The 17982-nt window shown below is 41.0% G+C and overlaps 1 protein-coding gene across 1 annotated transcript in view; it reads left to right on the top strand.

The window, feature by feature from the left end:
• LCLAT1 (lysocardiolipin acyltransferase 1) overlaps nucleotides 1–17982 on the top strand; it is a 95779-nt gene that overhangs the window by 58798 nt on the left and 18999 nt on the right. Inside the window, exon 5 of the mRNA XM_082214868.1 lies at nucleotides 1676–1792. Coding sequence (XP_082070994.1) covers nucleotides 1676–1792 — 117 coding nt within the window. The remainder of the gene's footprint in view (nucleotides 1–1675; nucleotides 1793–17982) is intronic.

The raw sequence follows: 17982 nt of genomic DNA, 5'->3' as shown, positions 1-17982 counted from the left end.
CATAAAAAGCTTGAAGACAGGACAAATAACTTCCCCCACAAAAAAAACCCCTAGGTCTCCCCCAACAAACGTTTGAGACTAGCTCCCCTAAATCTAAAAGATGGGTATAACTGCGTGCGCCGCTAGGCGCGCGCCGCTGCCCTACAAACTCTGATAAGCTCCTCCCACAGCTAATCCCCTGCCTCAACAGAAACCCTGCCCCCTCTGACCTTTACACAGGGAAAACAGCTAATCAGCCACCAAGAAACACACACACACAAGAAAACCCTTTTTGCTCCTTCTTCAACTGCTGCCCTACAAACTCTGATAAGCTCCTCCCACAGCTAATCCCCTGCCTCAACAGAAACCCTGCCCCCTCTGACCTTTACACAGGGAAAACAGCTAATCAGCCACCAAGAAACACACACACACAAGAAAACCCTTTTTGCTCCTTCTTCAACTGCTGCCCTACAAACTCTGATAAGCTCCTCCCACAGCTAATCCCCTGCCTCAACAGAATCCCTGCCCCCTCTGACCTTTACACAGGGAAAACAGCTAATCAGCCACCAAGAAACACACACACACAAGAAAACCCTTTTTGCTCCTTCTTCAACTGCTGCCCTACAAACTCTGATAAGCTCCTCCCACAGCTAATCCCCTGCCTCAACAGAAACCCTGCCCCCTCTGACCTTTACACAGGGAAAACAGCTAATCAGCCACCAAGAAACACACACACACAAGAAAACCCTTTTTGCTCCTTCTTCAACTGCTGCCCTACAAACTCTGATAAGCTCCTCCCACAGCTAATCCCCTGCCTCAACAGAAACCCTGCCCCCTCTGACCTTTACACAGGGAAAACAGCTAATCAGCCACCAAGAAACACACACACACAAGAAAACCCTTTTTGCTCCTTCTTCAACTGCTGCCCTACAAACTCTGTGTACTATGTGTACCACAGATCAAAGGTACAGTGTGTGGTACCTGCTCTTCCTCCTAATGCTGTTGCCTTTGGTTGCTAAATGCTAAATGCCCCTAATATTGCCCATCTGCTAGCAGCTTCAACTGGCATACTCTCAAATCTTAGTGCCTGAGAAGGATTCCCCCCCCCCCCCCGATCTTGTTGGTTCTAATGCCTTAGCCCCACCTGATTGGTGACCAGTTGCAGCCTGATTGACTATTGATGAAGCCTTCTGGAGCAACCAGTGTCTCTTGGGAATGGAAGCTGCTGGCTAAGGTTACACTTTTTTGTGTGTGTTTTTGTCTGACTCTTTATCCACACCTTCCTGTTTTTCTACCTGTTTGCCCCTCCCTCCATGGGAGAGCTGGAATAATGTCAAATTGGCAGAATGTTTGCCTCTAGTTCCTAGGGCATCATTCTGCAAAAGCCTTCGGATTTGCTCTGAGTTCTGTTGTTTGAGGCTGAGTCCTACAGCTCATGGAGGAGCTAGCTTAGGGCTAGCTTTGACCCAAAGCTTTGCATCAACCAACTTTCCCTGACTCTCTGCGTAATAAGAACTGAACATGGGGGGGGGGAGGTGTTTATGTAAGAAAGCAAAACAAGAATTATTTCCTGGTGTTATTAATCTCTTATAATCTCCTTGATCCCTTGCTCCACTGATGTGCTCTATGATGCTAAAATGTTCTAAAGCTTAGTCACAACACTGATTTTAATTAATGTTTTTCATGCTCTTTATAGACAACACCAAAGCCCGCAGTAATGAATTTGCTGAAAAGAATGGACTTCAGAAATACGAATATGTCTTGCATCCAAGAACTACAGGCTTCACTTTTATAGTGGAACGACTAAGAGATGGTAATGGATCTTTGGATATGCTTTTCTTTTCTTGTCATCTCAAAATAAATAAAATCTGGTGAGGAACCAATTGCTTTGAGAAGGTTTCTCCAAAAAAAAGAGATTTTTAAAAATGGATTCTACATTCTAAGGAAGAAGAAAATTTGTTACATATTCTGAGTAGTGGCAACATTTCTAGTGTCTTTAAAAATGAAATAATTTGATGAATGAAGGCATAGATATTATAGCAAATTAAATTGCTTCCATTCTATACAATGAATTTTGTATGCTGGTATTGGGAAGCACTTAGATGAGGTTGGCATTGGGGCAAACTATATATTGTATGAAAATGTTTGTAATGAGGCTCCAACTTCAAGAATTACTATTAATGAAAAACAACCTTAGAGCACTGTGATTTTGAAGGGTGAAGGGGGAGCTTGATGCTCTCCCTAGGGGCAGTTTTTCTACTCAAAATAGCACTGAAGCAGTTGCTTTTCCATGTGGGGTTTCAGAGTTATATTTGCAAATACATGAGCTTGTCAGCAGTCACCTAACTTGTTTTGTATCAACTGTTAAAGCTCAGTGGGTCAATGTATTGTCTGCTTTAACAGTATGTCAGACTCAGGATTAGCATGACATTGTGTTTCCATTGTCAGGGGAAAATGTGGGATATTAATAAATATAATAATCATAATAATCATAACTACGACTACAATTAGGGTGTTTTGTTGCACTGAACATTGCAAGAGTTTCAGTTAGTGACAGGTGCCCACTCTTGTGGTTTTTCAGAAAAAGGAGAGAAATTTTGACAGTCAGGCACTGAAAAGCTGATCTTTGTATGTTCTCTGATGCAAAGGGAGGAGTGTATCGGTGTTGTTGTGTCCCTTGTCCTACTCTTTCATTATATCTGGTGTGAAATTCAGTCCTAGCATCTTCATGATGAAATGATGCATTTGTCATTCATGGCACTACTTTTTTTGAAGTGATTCCAGCCTACATAACACATGGAAAGGTTAATTTTTCTGGCAATAAATCTGTGAGCAAAACCTGACAGGGATAATAAATAGGATGCTATTATAATACTGGAGGGAGCAAGTGAGCACAAAATAGGATTTGATCTAAAATGCAGACACGGCCTGAGAATGGGGCCTAGTCAGACAACTACTTGGCAGACCATGTATTCAGGTCATTTTGTTCAGCCAGTGGGTCTTTTTGCTTTTTTTATTTTAAGTCCCGGAAGATTATTTTTGTTGAGATGTTAAATGTATGCATAATAAAGGAATCTTCTGACTGCTTGGCTACGACCACAGATTTCTCTCTACTGCACTATAACAAATAAACTTCAGCAGCTTTTGTGGTGTTGTTGTCAAAAGACATCTGTGCCTTATGGTGGACCTCTTGAATTGCCTTTTCACTAGAGGTGCTAATTGCGTACAGACAACAACAGCAAAAACTAGTGCATTTTGAAATTAAAACCCATTAGCAGCTTTGTTATTTGCAACAAAAATGAAAAAAATAACATTGATGCTACAATAACAAATTCTTCCACTTCCTTGTGTGTGGTTTGTTTTGTGTGTTTTTTCTTTATTTTTTGCAACAAATTCATTTGCTGCCCTTGAAGGTATCTGCTATCACTCACACCTGTCTGAAAGCTGACAGGATTAAGAACACGGGGAAAGTTAATTTCCAGGTTGTTATGGTGAAGTCTTCAATATCATGCCTACATCTTTGCAGACTGTTTTTCCCTTGTGCATGGATGACAACCTTAAATGCCTCATACTTTTCTGTGAATAAATTTTTGGCTCATGGCAGTTTTCCATTCCTCAGGCTGAAATGCATTCCCTTCAGGCATAAGTACATTATTTAGCTCCAAAAATAGGTCAGTGGCGAAGGGGGGAAATGTCATGAGAAGTTTAATTGCTTTTTTAACTTTGCAAAAATTAATTTCATTTGTCAAGAACCTTGATTAATCTGTATTGCAGGCTGTCGTATGAATGAATTACCTGTTATATTATAAATGCCACTGTTATATGAACCGTAAAAATACTAAGGAAGAATCTGAAGTAATAACCTTCAGAAGGGTGTTGCTCTCTCCTTTTTGTATTAAGCATTGGCAACGGTAAAATGACTGAACCTTACTAGGTCTTTATTTGCTGTGGTTTACTCAAAACCACACTCCTATATATTTTCCCTTAGCATAGCTGTCTTTATTTATAAATGCATGACCTCTATAATCAATCACAGCTAAACTTTTGCTGCTGAAGTTTTGATTTCTTGCAGGTATTAGTGGAATTCACAACAAGTACATTCTCGAGGGGGACTGCTCTTGAAGCCACAGCTGCTCCTCCACGTCTGCTTCCAGACATCTTTCCTGTTTGGGTTCCAACACTTTTCTTTTCTTTTGTTTTTACTAGCAATCTCATAGTTCAGAGCTTGTGGACCCTTTACACTTCTGCAGCTTTTGTCCTGGGTTAAATTAGTTTTCACCTGAGGCAGTTGCCATCTGTGTGCAGAATGCTAGAGCTACATCTAGTAGATTCTCACTTGCCCCCTGTGAATTGCTTTTATCCACTGCTTACAGCAAGAAGTAGAGGAATTGCTTTCCAGAGCTAATATATATATATGTACTCAACTCTTAGCCATTCTCAAATATACTCAGATTTGTTTCGCTAGGATGATATGAGAGAAATGGCACCTTTCCATAATTTGGTGATACGACATCTCCTGTGATGGTCTGGGCAACTACAGTGGTTTATTTAGGTGACTGAATTACCTGAAGCACACCTGAGATGGTTGTTTGTTCTCAGAGAGCAAACTTTTGTAATTCTGTATGTAAACTGAGCCTGTTTTCCTATCTTGAGTGGGAAACATCAAACATTTTAAATACAAAACTCTTTTTAAAAAAGCATCTGAAATAACAAAAAACCCTAAGTACAATAGGCCTCTTATTCGGTCCAAAAGGTGGTGGATATAACTGGCTATGTACATCTCCTTGAGCAGGGAGTTTGAGGTGCAGATTTTTACTAAAAAAGAGGCCTAGGATTTACTTAGCTGCAACCATGACACTTGAAAGGAGGGGATGATAATCTGGGCCTCCTCTTGACGATCTCAATACACACTTGAGAGCTTTAAAAGTTTAGCAACATCACTTTCAACTGAGCACAGAAACAATTCAGTCTGTAACACAACTACCCAAGAATAAGTTCTTTCCAAGTCCTTTGGCTTGCCTGCTTCGAAAATCTATGTGCAGCCTCACTCAGTTGGCATTCCAAGTGTAGAAAGGGGAAAGATGTTTCCTGGCCAGTAGGGCACTGTCTGAAAAAGAAAGTGCAGCATTGGGTCCAGTTAGCAGCTCTGAATTGCAAACCTGTTCCTTTAAAATGAGTGTATACCCAGTCCTTCGTCACCTGGCCTACTCCACAACTCTGTTATCTCAGGGTTGAGTTTGTTTATTAGTCCAGTCATCACTTGTTCAGGGGTTCCACTGCTTCACTCTAGTTTGGGGATAGTTAAGTAAGTAAGTAAATTTTTATTTATATTCCGCCCTCCCTGGCCAAGATCAGGCTCAGGGCGGCTAACATCAAATATCAAATACATTAAAACACAATCAAACAATTGATTAAAATACAGCTTAAAAATTAGAATCAGGATAAAATTAAATGACTGCCCACGAATTACAACCATAGGGGCTGGGAACCTCAAGTATTCATCAGGGCCAGCTATCCATGTTGGTCCCACATGAGCTGATAAAAGGGCCAAAGAGGTAACTAACAGGGTCCCATAGAGGGGGGGGGCGTCAAAACTGGGCCTGGACCGAATGCCAGGGCTCTGTCTTGCAGGCCCTGCGGAAGGATGTCAAGTCCTGCAGGGCCCTGGTCTCCTGCGATAGAGCATTCCACCAGGCTGGGGCCAAAGCTGAAAAGGCCTTGGCCCTGGCTGAGGCCAGTTTAACCTCCTTAAGGCCTGGGACCTCCAATATACTATTATTTGCGGACCGTAAGGTCCTCCGCGGGGCATACCAGAAGAGGTGGTCCCGTAAGTACGAGGGTCCTAGGCCATATAGGGCTTTAAATGTTAAAACCAGCACCTGGTCAGAGTCATTGGTTTGAGGATAGTTTGGGGATAGTTAAATGACAGAACCAGGCAGAGGGCCTTCGGTAGTGGCACCTGCCCTATGGAACACCCTCCCAACAGATGTCAAGGCAATAAGCAACTATCTTACTTTTAAAAGACATCTGAAGGCAGCCCTGTTCAGGGAAGTTTTTTTTAAAATATTTAATGCTATATTATGTTTTTAATATTCAATTGGAAGCTGCCCAGAGTGGCTGGGGAAACCCAGCCAGATGGGTGGGGTATAAATAATAAACTATTATTGTTGTTGTTGTTGTTGTTATTCTACAGAGTGTTGTTGATGAAAGTAGTTAAAAACAGGCTAAATTTAACTTTTGATTCCTCGGTAATGGCCCAAGACTTTTTTTGGTAAAATTTATTCTAAAGTTTTTTTTAGGTTGTTCTTTAGTAAAACTGTTGGGGTGTCATATTAAGAATGTGGAAGATAAATCCAAAATTATGCATGGGCTTCAACAGCTAATTAAAGGGGTTAGAGCTAAGGAGACATTGGCAATAAGTTTGCCAATACACATTGCGTGGTACTGCTTTGCCTCATATGAACAACTGGACCTGCCTTATTGCAGGGAGAAAAAGGACATGAAGTATGCTTTGTGACATGGCTAGAAGTCCTTTTATCCTGTCCTTCTCTCTTCTTCTACTGTTCCATAGCACAAGGAACAGATTTGTGTAAAGAGGAACCATAAAGCAATGAAGGTCCTAGAATTTGATTTGTTTAGGGGTGGATTGTTGAAATACTGTTACTTTTACAGCTGATCCAAATAGGCTCAGTGTATGCCGAACCAGAGCTCTTAATAGCATTCTGCTTTCCATATAATCATGGAACGAATTGGCTCTGCAGACTGTGCTATTACCAGTGCGCTGGAATTGGTGGTTTGGCACACCACTGCAGTGAAGTAATGCCTCATATTCCATTATGTTATTTAAAGAAACTGAATTACTTGGTATTTACTTAGTATTATATGCCCTGATGAAGGCATTTTAGCCATCACAGGTCAATCTGAATGTCACATATGTAGCGTGTGACAGTAAAATAAACCATTCTGCATTTTCTGTAGAATGAATGTAATTTAAAGAATTTTGCTCAGGTACTCAGAAATGAGTACGGACTTGTTCTCATAACTCAGTGGTCCTAGTAACTTGCAGAAGAATTTTATTTTCTGTAGTTGCAGGACAGGGTTTATATATAGCAGGAAAGAATGTACTTGTTTTGCCAACGGTTTGAGAACATCTGTTAAAAACTTCCATATGAAAAAACCAGAGAAAGGGGGTTGCATTTTTGTGTGAGTATGTGCTTTGCTACAGTATGGAATTTTTGCACTATTCAGAAAATCGGAGCAATGGGGAAAAGAGGATGCAGCTACAGATAAAGTCAAGGTAGCATTCATAGTTACGCATACAAACATATGAAGTGGCTTTTTACAGTGCTGTCAACACAAACTCACAGCAGCTTCCAGGGTTTCAGACAAGGCTGTCTGCCAGCCCTATTTAGAGATGCCTGTAGTTCGATGTGAGGCCTTCTGCTTGCGAATGCTCTACCACTGAGCAGCCCTTAAACAAACCATCCACTAGTCTTCAAATATTATGAAGAAGTTAGGGGTCATCTCCCTTGTCATTAGTGGCAGGATGAGAGGGTTTTTTGGGTTAATGTACGGGGGGGGGGAGTTTTATACAACTTTCTGTCTGGGTGCAATAAGATAGTAGTGAGATAACGGAAAGATGGTTGGTTGATGTGTTACATTCTCTTGGAGGTGGCTGCAGCTATAAAAGTTCACTATGCCCAGATTACTGTGGAAATTCAGTGTGTGAAATTTTGAATTTCTTCCCTGCCTGCCTGTGAGCTCTGTAGTCAGTCTTGAAAGATTTCCTTGCATGGGTTGCTAGCAGAGTGATTTACACATACGGCAGATCCAAAGGAACTATTCACAGATGATACCTTGTGCCTGCAATCTGAACCTGTGAATTAGGAGCTGTGAACTCTGCATTCTGAAGATGTCTAAAGTTGAATTGTCTCTTCTTAAGTGTAGAGTAGCTTGATGAAAAATGGTACATGTCCCAGATTTAAAGCCATTGTTGTTTTATTCAGAGGAATAGTGGTGTGGCCTTTATTTCAATAAAACAACACTGGCCCCTAGAGGACAATCATGTTAATTTGATATGGTTTTGCTGATATAGATGCTCAGTATGTGGTCCTCTATAGAGAGTTTGCCCCTTGTTAATTGGCATAATTCTGAAATGTAAAATTTAAATCATTTCTTCCCTACATGAGCATTCTCTATATTTTCTGCACATATCCTGAATCTCTAGGGTTTTGGGGTTTTTTATTTATACTGAAACTGATTATAATGAGCAACCCCAGAGTTGTCCGCGACTAGACCTAATGGTCAGGGGTACCTTTACCTTTTTACCTCAGCTTTCAGTAGTTGCCTTGTGTCTCCTCCATATGAGGGCTCATTTTCTTCAGCTCTGTTTTTTATTCCCAGAGTGTACACATTTTGGCCTGTTGTTTTGAGGTGACTCACATTTTTTGGTCTTGATAGTCAATTGCTGGATTTTACTGAAAAGCTCTTGAAAGCATGGGCATATTTATTTTGGCTGTTGGATGTTGCCATGGGTACTGAAGTTGAAATGTCAAAACACACAGGGCAGAGATGCTTGGGAAAAAGTTATAGTGGAGTCAGGACTCCTCTTTAAACAATATATTTACTGAAAAACACAAACAGAAATTCATTACTTTGCCCCTTACAAAACTGTCATATTATTAGAAGCATCATTCTTTTTCCAGACTTATTTTTACCACTCTTGCTAAGATACGTGCAGGCAGGCACATAGGCCCAGACCTAGCCAGTTGCCTTGCTGAATGAACTGAGCTCGTGCAGGAGAATCAGTATTATTGATTTGGGCATTGACAATCACTTTTTCCAACTAGCATGAAAAGCTGATGAACTGTTAGAGCCCCTAGACCTTGACACTGCAGGCAGGACCACCCTATAGAAAAGCTTGCGGTAGTGTACTTAGTTTGCCAGTGTAATAGGCTAAGGTGATGGTCAGGCTGATGGGACCATCCCCCAGTTGAGCAGGTAAGCATAAAATAACAGCCCTGCTGGATCAGGCCCATGGACCATCTAGTCCAGCATCCTGTTCTCACAATGGCCAGCCAGATGCCTGTGGGAAGCCAGCAAACAGGATTTGAACCCAAGTGCACATGGAAAATCTTGCTCCATCCGTGAGCATCAAGCATGCAGCATGCAAGTACGTACTGTATTAAAAATAGCTGAATGCTTTCCCATAATTAATGCCATGATGTATCCTTCCTAGAATTAGTAAAAATGTGAAAGTGATCCTCAGGGCAATTGGAGCTGTACATTCCAGCTTTCGATTGTCACAACACAGTGGTACCTCTGTTTACGAACTTCTTTCTGGAGGTCCGTTCTTAACCCGAAACCCTTCTTAACTTGAGGTGCACTTTCGCTAAGTGTGGTGTAGTGGTTAAGAGTGGTAGACTCATAATCTGGGGAACCGGGTTCGCGTCTCCGCTCCTCCACATGCAGCTGCTGGGTGACCTTGGGCCAGTCACACTTCTCTGAAGTTTCTCAGCCTCACTCACGTCACAGAGTGTTTGTTGTGGGGCAGGAAGGGAAAAGAGATCGTTAGCCGCTTTGAGACTTCTTAGGGTAGTGATAAAGTGGGATATCAAATTCAAACTCTTGTAATCGGGCCTCCCGCTGCTGCGCCACCGGTGCATGACTTCCACTCGCATCCCGGGGCAAAGTTCGCTACCTGGAACACCTACTTCCAGCTTAGCAGAGCTTGTTATCCAAAGCATTCATAAGGAGGGACGGTACAAAACCCAAGGTTTCACTGTAGTACAAAATAGGCATGGATCAGAAACATTTCAGCTCTGTACAACCATATAAACGGTCACCACAGCTTTGTGGTATTCCCCACTGACATTGCATTTAGCAATCCCATCTTTAATAATAATAATAATAATAATAATAATAATAATAATAATTTTTTTTATATACCCCTCCCTCCCCAGCCAAGGCCGGGCTCAGAGCGGCTTACAAGCAATAATAAAAACAAGATGAATGATTACAACTTAAAAACAAAAATAAAATACAACATTAAAATAATGGAACATTGAAATATTAAAATGTAGCCTCATCGCAGGAGGAGAAGGAAAAGGAAAAAGAAAGAGAGGGAAGGAGGGAATCAAATTGGCTCCAAGCCAAAGGCCAGGTGGAACAACTCTGTCTTACAGGCCCTGCGGAAAGAAATCAGATCCTGCAGGGCCCTGGTCTCATGAGGCAGAGCGTTCCACCAGGCTGGAGCCAGAGTTGAAAAGGCCCTGGCTCTGGTTGAAGCCAATCTAACTTCCTTAGGCCCTGGGACCACTAGGGTGTTGTTAAGTTATTTTTAAGTTTCAGTAGCATAATCAGAAGCCTGTAAAGGCCCTCTTAAAGTAATTTTAATTTTGTCATGGTATATGCATTCTGCTGGCCCCATGTAAAAAATCCAGTCCACTGTGAAATTGAATAATAATGCTATAGCAATATTTTTAAATAAGCCATGAATAGTAGGCCTGGTTGGTTGGAGGACGCTAGAGACAATAACACAGAGAGCTAAGCCTTCAACTGAGCTTTAAGAAGACTTAATAGTGTAGTGATCACCATGGGAGGCAGAGAATGCCAGTCCCGCCGCAAGTGGGAAAATTATCTTACAGAATATATCATATTAAAAGAGGTTTGGTGAGTTGACTCCCTTCTAATCAATAAACAAAGGGCCCTGCCCCAAAGAGCTTGGCTGCCAGAGACAATAATTCCATCCTCTCCATCTTAGTGTCTAATTCTGTCCGTTAATTATCATCATGGGTATACTGCATTCAGAGAGTCAAGTTCTGTAGCTCATTAGCCTGCCAAGAACCACCAGCTTCTGCAAAACCACATTGCTTTCGTCTGCTTTCAGCATAGCTGACAAAGCAGAATGTATTTGCTGGAACCAACCAAGTTTATCCACATAATTGTAAGAAGCCGAGCTGGTGTTAACAGGCCCACCTCATTTGTTCAAACTTTCCAAGAAAGCAGATCATTCTGGAAAATAAGAAAAGTCAAATCATCTCAGATCTTTGTCAGTATTTTAAGTCTCCTGAAATTTTATAATCCTTCTAGCTAATGCTTAAAAAAACCCAGCCCCCAAAGAAGCAGCTTACATTCAGCTAAAACCAACTAGTTGAGTATAACTTTCTGGTTCCGAACATATTTTTGAATAAGAGTGCTAAAAATAATCCATTGTAAACTGCAACCACTTGAGAGGGCTCGTTTATCCTTACAGCACATAATAAAAAAGTGGGGCATTAACAGCCATAGACTTCTTAGCCTGTAAATATGATGAAATGCTAAAAGCAACCAATTATTTTCTAACCACCATGTATATTCTTAGTTGTGAGCAACACTCATTGTAATGCTAATGAAAACCTTTTTTCTTTAACTAAAGTACTTGGAGGATATCCTGCCTCTGTTGCATTATTAATACTGCCAAACCACTGGAAAACTAAGTGCAAATGCCAATCCACTTAGTGCTATCATTCGGCTCAACAAAACTTTCCATTTTAAACTATATAGCATGTGTAGAAAAGCAAAAGCAGAATGAAATATACATGTACTTTTTCAGTAGCTAGTTGTCAGTCTTGGAGGAAAAGAGTGCAGTCAACATTCTCACATTTAACAATGTTTCATCTTATATGTTTTTTTAAATAAGACAATACTGGCAAAAATGATAGCAGTTTCTATTAAAAATTCTACCGGTTTTACACATGATTTTCTACACAAACAAATCATAATCCCTCTAATACCAAATTTAGGTAATCTGATACCACTCACTTAAAAATAAGATAGTGGTGTTTATTTAAGAGATTTCAAGTTGATCAAAAGTATATTTGTTTGTTTTCATTTTGTTTCGTTCTACAAACAAAAATAGCTATACAGTGACTTACACTGGCTTCCCAGGACATTGGGGATTTTCTACCATGAAATATTAAGGGTGTCAGTTTTGGGAGGGGGAATTGAGAGAAGATGGAATTGACCTATTTGAGTCACTCACAGCTTATTGTTAGGGGTCTGGGTGTGTGCCATGATGTTCAAAACAAAACAAAATCCTCCTCTCCCTGCATTATGCAGGGATGTTTCTGGAGGAAGAAAGGGACTTCTCTTCCCCAGTCTTTCTAGAACTAAAATGCTCAGGATCAGGATCTGTGCCTGTAAGCAACTACAGACTTGATTCATTTCCTGTTGGGGCCCTAGGGGCACCATGGTGTCCGCCAAGGTACCTTGCCCTTCCCAATTTTTAATTATTATTATTTTTTAAATAAATAATTTTGAAGGGTTGCTTGGGCTTTCTTTGTTTAGTCAGGGTGCTTTGTCAGACTGGGGTCTGGCCATTCATTATCAGTCCTCCTGTGAATTTGGGGTTTTGCGGTGCCCGCAACAGTTTCTTACATTTTCATAAAGCATGAGAGTCTTGTAGCGTCACTCACTGGAAAAAATTACACAAAAGGCATAAGACTTAGCTGTTTGTGCATTGATGTCCTTCACAGCTCCTTGATGGCAGGGACATTGTGTAACTGTTTCTGTAACAATGAAATGTACCTTTCTATTTACTCCTTTAAGTGTGTTGCTTAGGAAAAGTATATCAAAACAGGAGAAGGCAGAAGAAGAATTGCATCTCGCCTATTAAATGGAAACTTGCTGTTATATACGATCATCTTCAGTTTCACTGCTTGAGCTCAGTAAGAGTTCCAGGAACTAATTATTCAGCAATGGCTGGTGACATGGAAATATATTAAATATACATAGATGGTTAGCCATGAATACTTTATTTATACTAAAGTGGCATCATAGTTTATTTTTATGAGCACTGTACAGGGTTTATACTGGAAAAATAATACACAAAAGTGAATTGCAAAGCCGTCCAATATTTTTACATGATTCAAAGCAACCAGTATGTCCAAATATGAGGCTTAGGATACTTTACTTTTGCTTTATACATTATTTTTCAGACTTGGTTTTTGTTATATTATGCATATGTTTTAAGGTAAGACAGAAGTGAATTGTAATTTGCTTAGATCCAAATTCAGCCTACATAGTGGGTTTCAGGGCAGAAGGAGTAATTGGTGAAAAGTGCCTCCCTGTCCCCTTCCAGGATCCCAACTAGATCAGCCCTTTGTAATCTGATTTTTAGAAGACATCTGAAGGCAGCCCTATTTAGGGAAGTTTTTAATTTTGATGTTTTATTGTGTTTTTAATATTCTGTTGGAAGCCGTCCATTGTGCTGGAGCTGAGCATGTCGAAATCTGGTCAGTGCCAGAATGGGAGACCACCTTTGTATGCCATTATGAGCTCTGGGATGTAATTAGGTGGGATAAAGGTAAAGGTACCCCTGCCCGTATGGGCCAGTCTTGACAGACTCTAGGGTTGTGTGCTCATCTCACTCTAGAGGCCGGGAGCCAGCGCTGTCCGCAGACACTTCCGGGTCATGTGATAAGGTGGGATATAAATGTACTAAATATATTTTAAGCATAAATTTTGATTACAGGGTCAGGGAGCTAGTGCATTCAAATGAATTCAGTGTGTCCCCTTTTGGAGCTGTCTTCTGCATTCTGAGCACAAGAAGTATATGGCCCTGAGACCTGTTCCTGATCTCACAATACTTAAAGATTATAGGTGTGACGTTTGGCTGTATGGGCCTTGGGGAAAACCCCTGACTGGGGGAAAAACTGGAGAGCTTTGTTGCAGGAACCAAATTTCTCTCTGAAGCTCCTTTTATCTGGTTTTAACTGCAGCTACCCACATTGTTGGCATTCAGCAACTGCTCTGGCATGCCGAGCGAGCTTGCCAGGAATCCAAACATTTATAGTGTGGTAGGAGAAAATAATACTTTTTTTACACTGGAATTAAATAATAGGCTTCAAACTTTGCTATTTCTAAATTGCTAGTACCATGTCAGTATAATTTATTATAAATATACAACATGAGGCTGTTGAATATAGCTTTCTTTCCTTCCCTTTATCAAATCAGCTTCTTTTATAGCCTCCCACTTAAGAAAAACATCATGCTGACCTTAGCCTTATTGTGATGTAAATGTTATGATTCTTAAAATTCTTTAGGTTCAGACTGTTCGGGCTTATTCCTTAATCTCCGCTTGAGGTTGCTCTCAGGCCTAGCATATGTTGTGTAAGCTACTTTTTCTGCATTTCTTCTATTAATACCTATGGCCTTTAGGTCACCTATGTTTTTCATTCATGGTGTGTTATATCATATAATGTTATGTGTGCCCTAAGAAATATGTGCTATGCAAGTGAGAAAATAGCAGCTACCAGTAATGCGTGGGGAGAGCAGGGTGCTGCTGAGAATGAAGGCAGCGTGTTCTGCCTTTGGGCAGGTCGAGGAAAGAGCCATTCAAAGGAGCTGTCGGTAGAACTGTAAGGTAAGTTGATGTTACGGATATAAGCTTTAGCTACGTGGCAGATTTTCAGTCTCAATAAATGTTCAGCTGTTTATTTAGGAAGCAGTGTTGTAGCCACTCACGCTCTTAAGAACCATTAAAATGTCTTGAAGTAATTGCCGTAGCTCTTAGGAGAATTGCATCCCCCATGGCAGTACAGATGTGGGAGAGAACTTCTAGCCCAGACGTTATGGAGCCAGAAGTGGCCTCCAAAGCCCCACCCCACCAAGAGCCCCTTGTTTCACTTCTCATCAGTTTCCTACCAATCAGCTGTGTTTCGCCACCAACTCGCCCTCAGCTGATCAGAGAAAAACAGTAGAGACAAGGCAGGTACAGCTGCAGAGTCCCATTGGACAGCTGTCTCTGTCTTCTTCATCTGCTGCAGTAGCCCTGCCCACCTCCACCACACATCCTTTATGAACAGTTAGGAAGAGGAGACTCCAGCAAGCTGGCATCTCAGGATGAGAGACCAAAAGCTTTGGGAGTGGGTTGTAAATGTCACAGCACCTGCAAGTCCTGGAAATGCGGGGAGAGTAGATTCATAGAGGCTGAAGTGAGAGATACTAAAGCTTTTAAACAATAGCATAATTTAAGGAACCTTTAAAATGCATATTACCACCCCAGTTGGCATGTGGATGTGCTGCACACTTCTGTGGATGTTGGTTTTTAAACCATTTTCAACTTTCCTGCTACCTCGCCTTTGTTCAGAATTAATTATGGCTTTTTGGAGTGTGTTTTCCTCTCTTTCTATATGGCTGAGAACAGTTGAAAGGAGAAGTATTTTTCATTCATAGTGTGCAATATCATGTAGCATTGTTAAGCAGAGATCTCAGGTGTGACCCTTTCTCCCTGCCACCTGTTCCCTTTGAATGCCTACAAAGCTTCCTTAGATCTTGGTATAATGGGCTTGTGCATGAGATGGACACCAGCACTGGAGACAGAATGAGCTATTAACCAAGATTGCCTATCAAAGAGATATTTCCACAAGGGAATACTGATAGGCTAGGATCTGGACCATGGATTCAAGAAAGGAGATTCTGATGAAACATCAGGAAGAATAGCATGAGCTATTCGACAGTGGAACACACTCCCTCGGGAGGTGGTAGACTCTCTCCTTCCTTGGAGGTTTTTAAGCAGAGGTTGGATGGCCACCTGTCATGGATGCTTTAGTTGAGATTCCTGCATTGCAGGGGATCAGACTATATGACCCTCAGGGTCCCTTCCAACTCTACAGATCTATGATTCTCTCCCTCTCCCCGTTCAGAACCTTTCTTGAAGCAGCTACCACTACATAGGCCTACCACATAATAACAGTACAAGATCTCCAACAGTTAAGGTCTTTGACAGTTAATGTTCTGGCATCAACAGAGATCACAGAAATGTTTGGCAAAGCACAAAAGATAAACAGGAAGACACAGACAGACAGACAGAGCTTTTCTCCACAGGTTGTTTTGGCAAAAATTGAAGCAGGGTAGTTTTTATTCTGAATCACTTAACCCAGAACATTTTTGGCTCTGGCCCCTTTTGGCTCTAGTCCTACCTACCACTGGCATGCAGGCTCAGAAACGTTACTCTCAGAGGTAATGCTAAAGCTGTGGAAACGGTACCCTGTTCCTGCTGCACAGTTTTTGAGCCCCAGTGAACTGCTAATCAGAAAAGGGAGGAAGGAACAGAGAATCTTCTATTCACACCACTTTTTACCAGAGATAAAAAAAAAATTGGAGTGCTGCAGAGACAGGGGGAGGGAAACAATGAATTATTCTCCAGCTTGGTTTTTGATCCAAGCCACAGAATAATTCAGGGTTTCTAAAAGCTCACTTTTCATTAAGTCCAAAGTTTGTCTGAGCCAGGTTTGGAAGAACTTTCCCGCTAATACTACTATACTTTTCATAGTGAGCTTCATGCAGCCCCAAACAGACTGATTACTTATTTAAACTAGTGTCTAAACTAGGGACGCAGGTGGCGCTGTGGTCTAAACCACAGAGCCTAGGGCTTGCCAATCAGAAGGTCGGCGGTTCGAATCCCCGCGATGGAGTGAGCTCCCGTTGCTCGGTCCCTGCTCCTGCCAACCTAGCAGTTCGAAAGTACGTCAAAGTACAAGTAGATAAATAGGTACCGCTCCGGCGGGAAAGTAAACAGTGTTTCAGTGCACTGCTCTGGTTTGCCAGAAGTGGCTTAGTCATGCTGGCCACATGACCCGGAAGCTGTCTGCAGACAAACGCTTGCTCATTCGGACTAGAGAGCGAGATGAGCACGCAACCCCAGAGTCGTCTGTGACTGGAACTAACAGTCAGGGATACCTTTACCTTTACACATCTAACAAACTCATCAGTGAAACATTGCCAGGAGTGAATAACGGTGGAGTAGAATAGGAAGCAAGATTGAAAGTTCAAGAAATGTTAGTTCCTGTAGTTGAGGAAGTACTCTCAGGGTTGAGTCCCTACAGGGAAACACTGCAGGTGTGTATTACCTTTTCATTTCAAATATAGATAGCTGAGGGCAGCGATCAAACTTAAAACATTTGAAAGTTTTAATGAACGATTTCAAAATAAAGAGTAACAAATTTATGGGCAGGAAAGAATTTTTGAATATAACAATGCTTATGTATTGTGGGAAGTATTGTATAATGAAAGACATGAACTATGGAAGTTAGAATTCCTGGTTAATGAAGCCTTTAGAAACAGTGTCACTAAATACTTATCAGGAATAGTTGTTTTAGTAACACTGCCCCGTATGGTTGGCAAGGGGTAATGATCTCTAAAGTGCTCTCCTACTGATTCACTTGTGTGCCAGCACAAAAGAGTAAAATAAATCAAATGTTCTGTTCTCTGGGACTATTATCCAGCCATTTAAAAACATTTAGACCAGAAGTAATAAGCAAACAACACATTTCAAAGGATACTTGTTAATTAAGTGCTGTGTGCCGGGTGTGAACATGAACACAGAGGCACTTCTGATAATATATTGATTTGTACTGCAAGGTACTTCACAAACACCACACAATCTTTTTCAAGAAAAAGGGAGATGTTTGATCTTCATGTTCTGTCTGAACTGAGTTTTTAGTATGTATGAATATGTATGAATACTGAATACATACTGAGTTTTCAGTATGTATTATTTTATCACTTTTCATACACAGAAGAGTGCTTCAAAGTAACATAAAGCATGAAATACATCAAAACGCAATATAAAGGAATAAAACACAATGCATAAATGTGCCTCCACCGGAATATTTATAAAAGTACAAATTTTACCCATCCAACTAAAAGTCAAGTATAAAGACCACAAAACCCCCACTACCCTTCCAGTTAATAGTCAAGGGTATTTTTTAGCCTGGGACCTAGATGCACAATCATGATAATAATTACTGGAAACTGTTTAAACTGAAGGATCAGACTGATTTTAAAAATGGCTTGGAACCAAGTGGCAGAACTGTGACCTGACCAGTCAGCCATTTATACTGAAAGAAAGAAAGGATAATGGAGAGAAATAAGGGATCATGGGTTAAAAGCAATAGTAGGACAAAAGTATTGTGCCTCTCACAAATATGAAAGCTTGTGGGGAAGAGATGAAATTTAAGC

Source organism: Podarcis vaucheri, assembly GCF_965113315.1.
Source record: "Podarcis vaucheri genome assembly, chromosome: 3".
NCBI lineage: Eukaryota > Metazoa > Chordata > Lepidosauria > Squamata > Lacertidae > Podarcis > Podarcis vaucheri.
The sequence above is the reverse complement of the archived record's forward strand: the minus strand, read 5'-3'. Positions and strand labels throughout refer to the sequence as shown.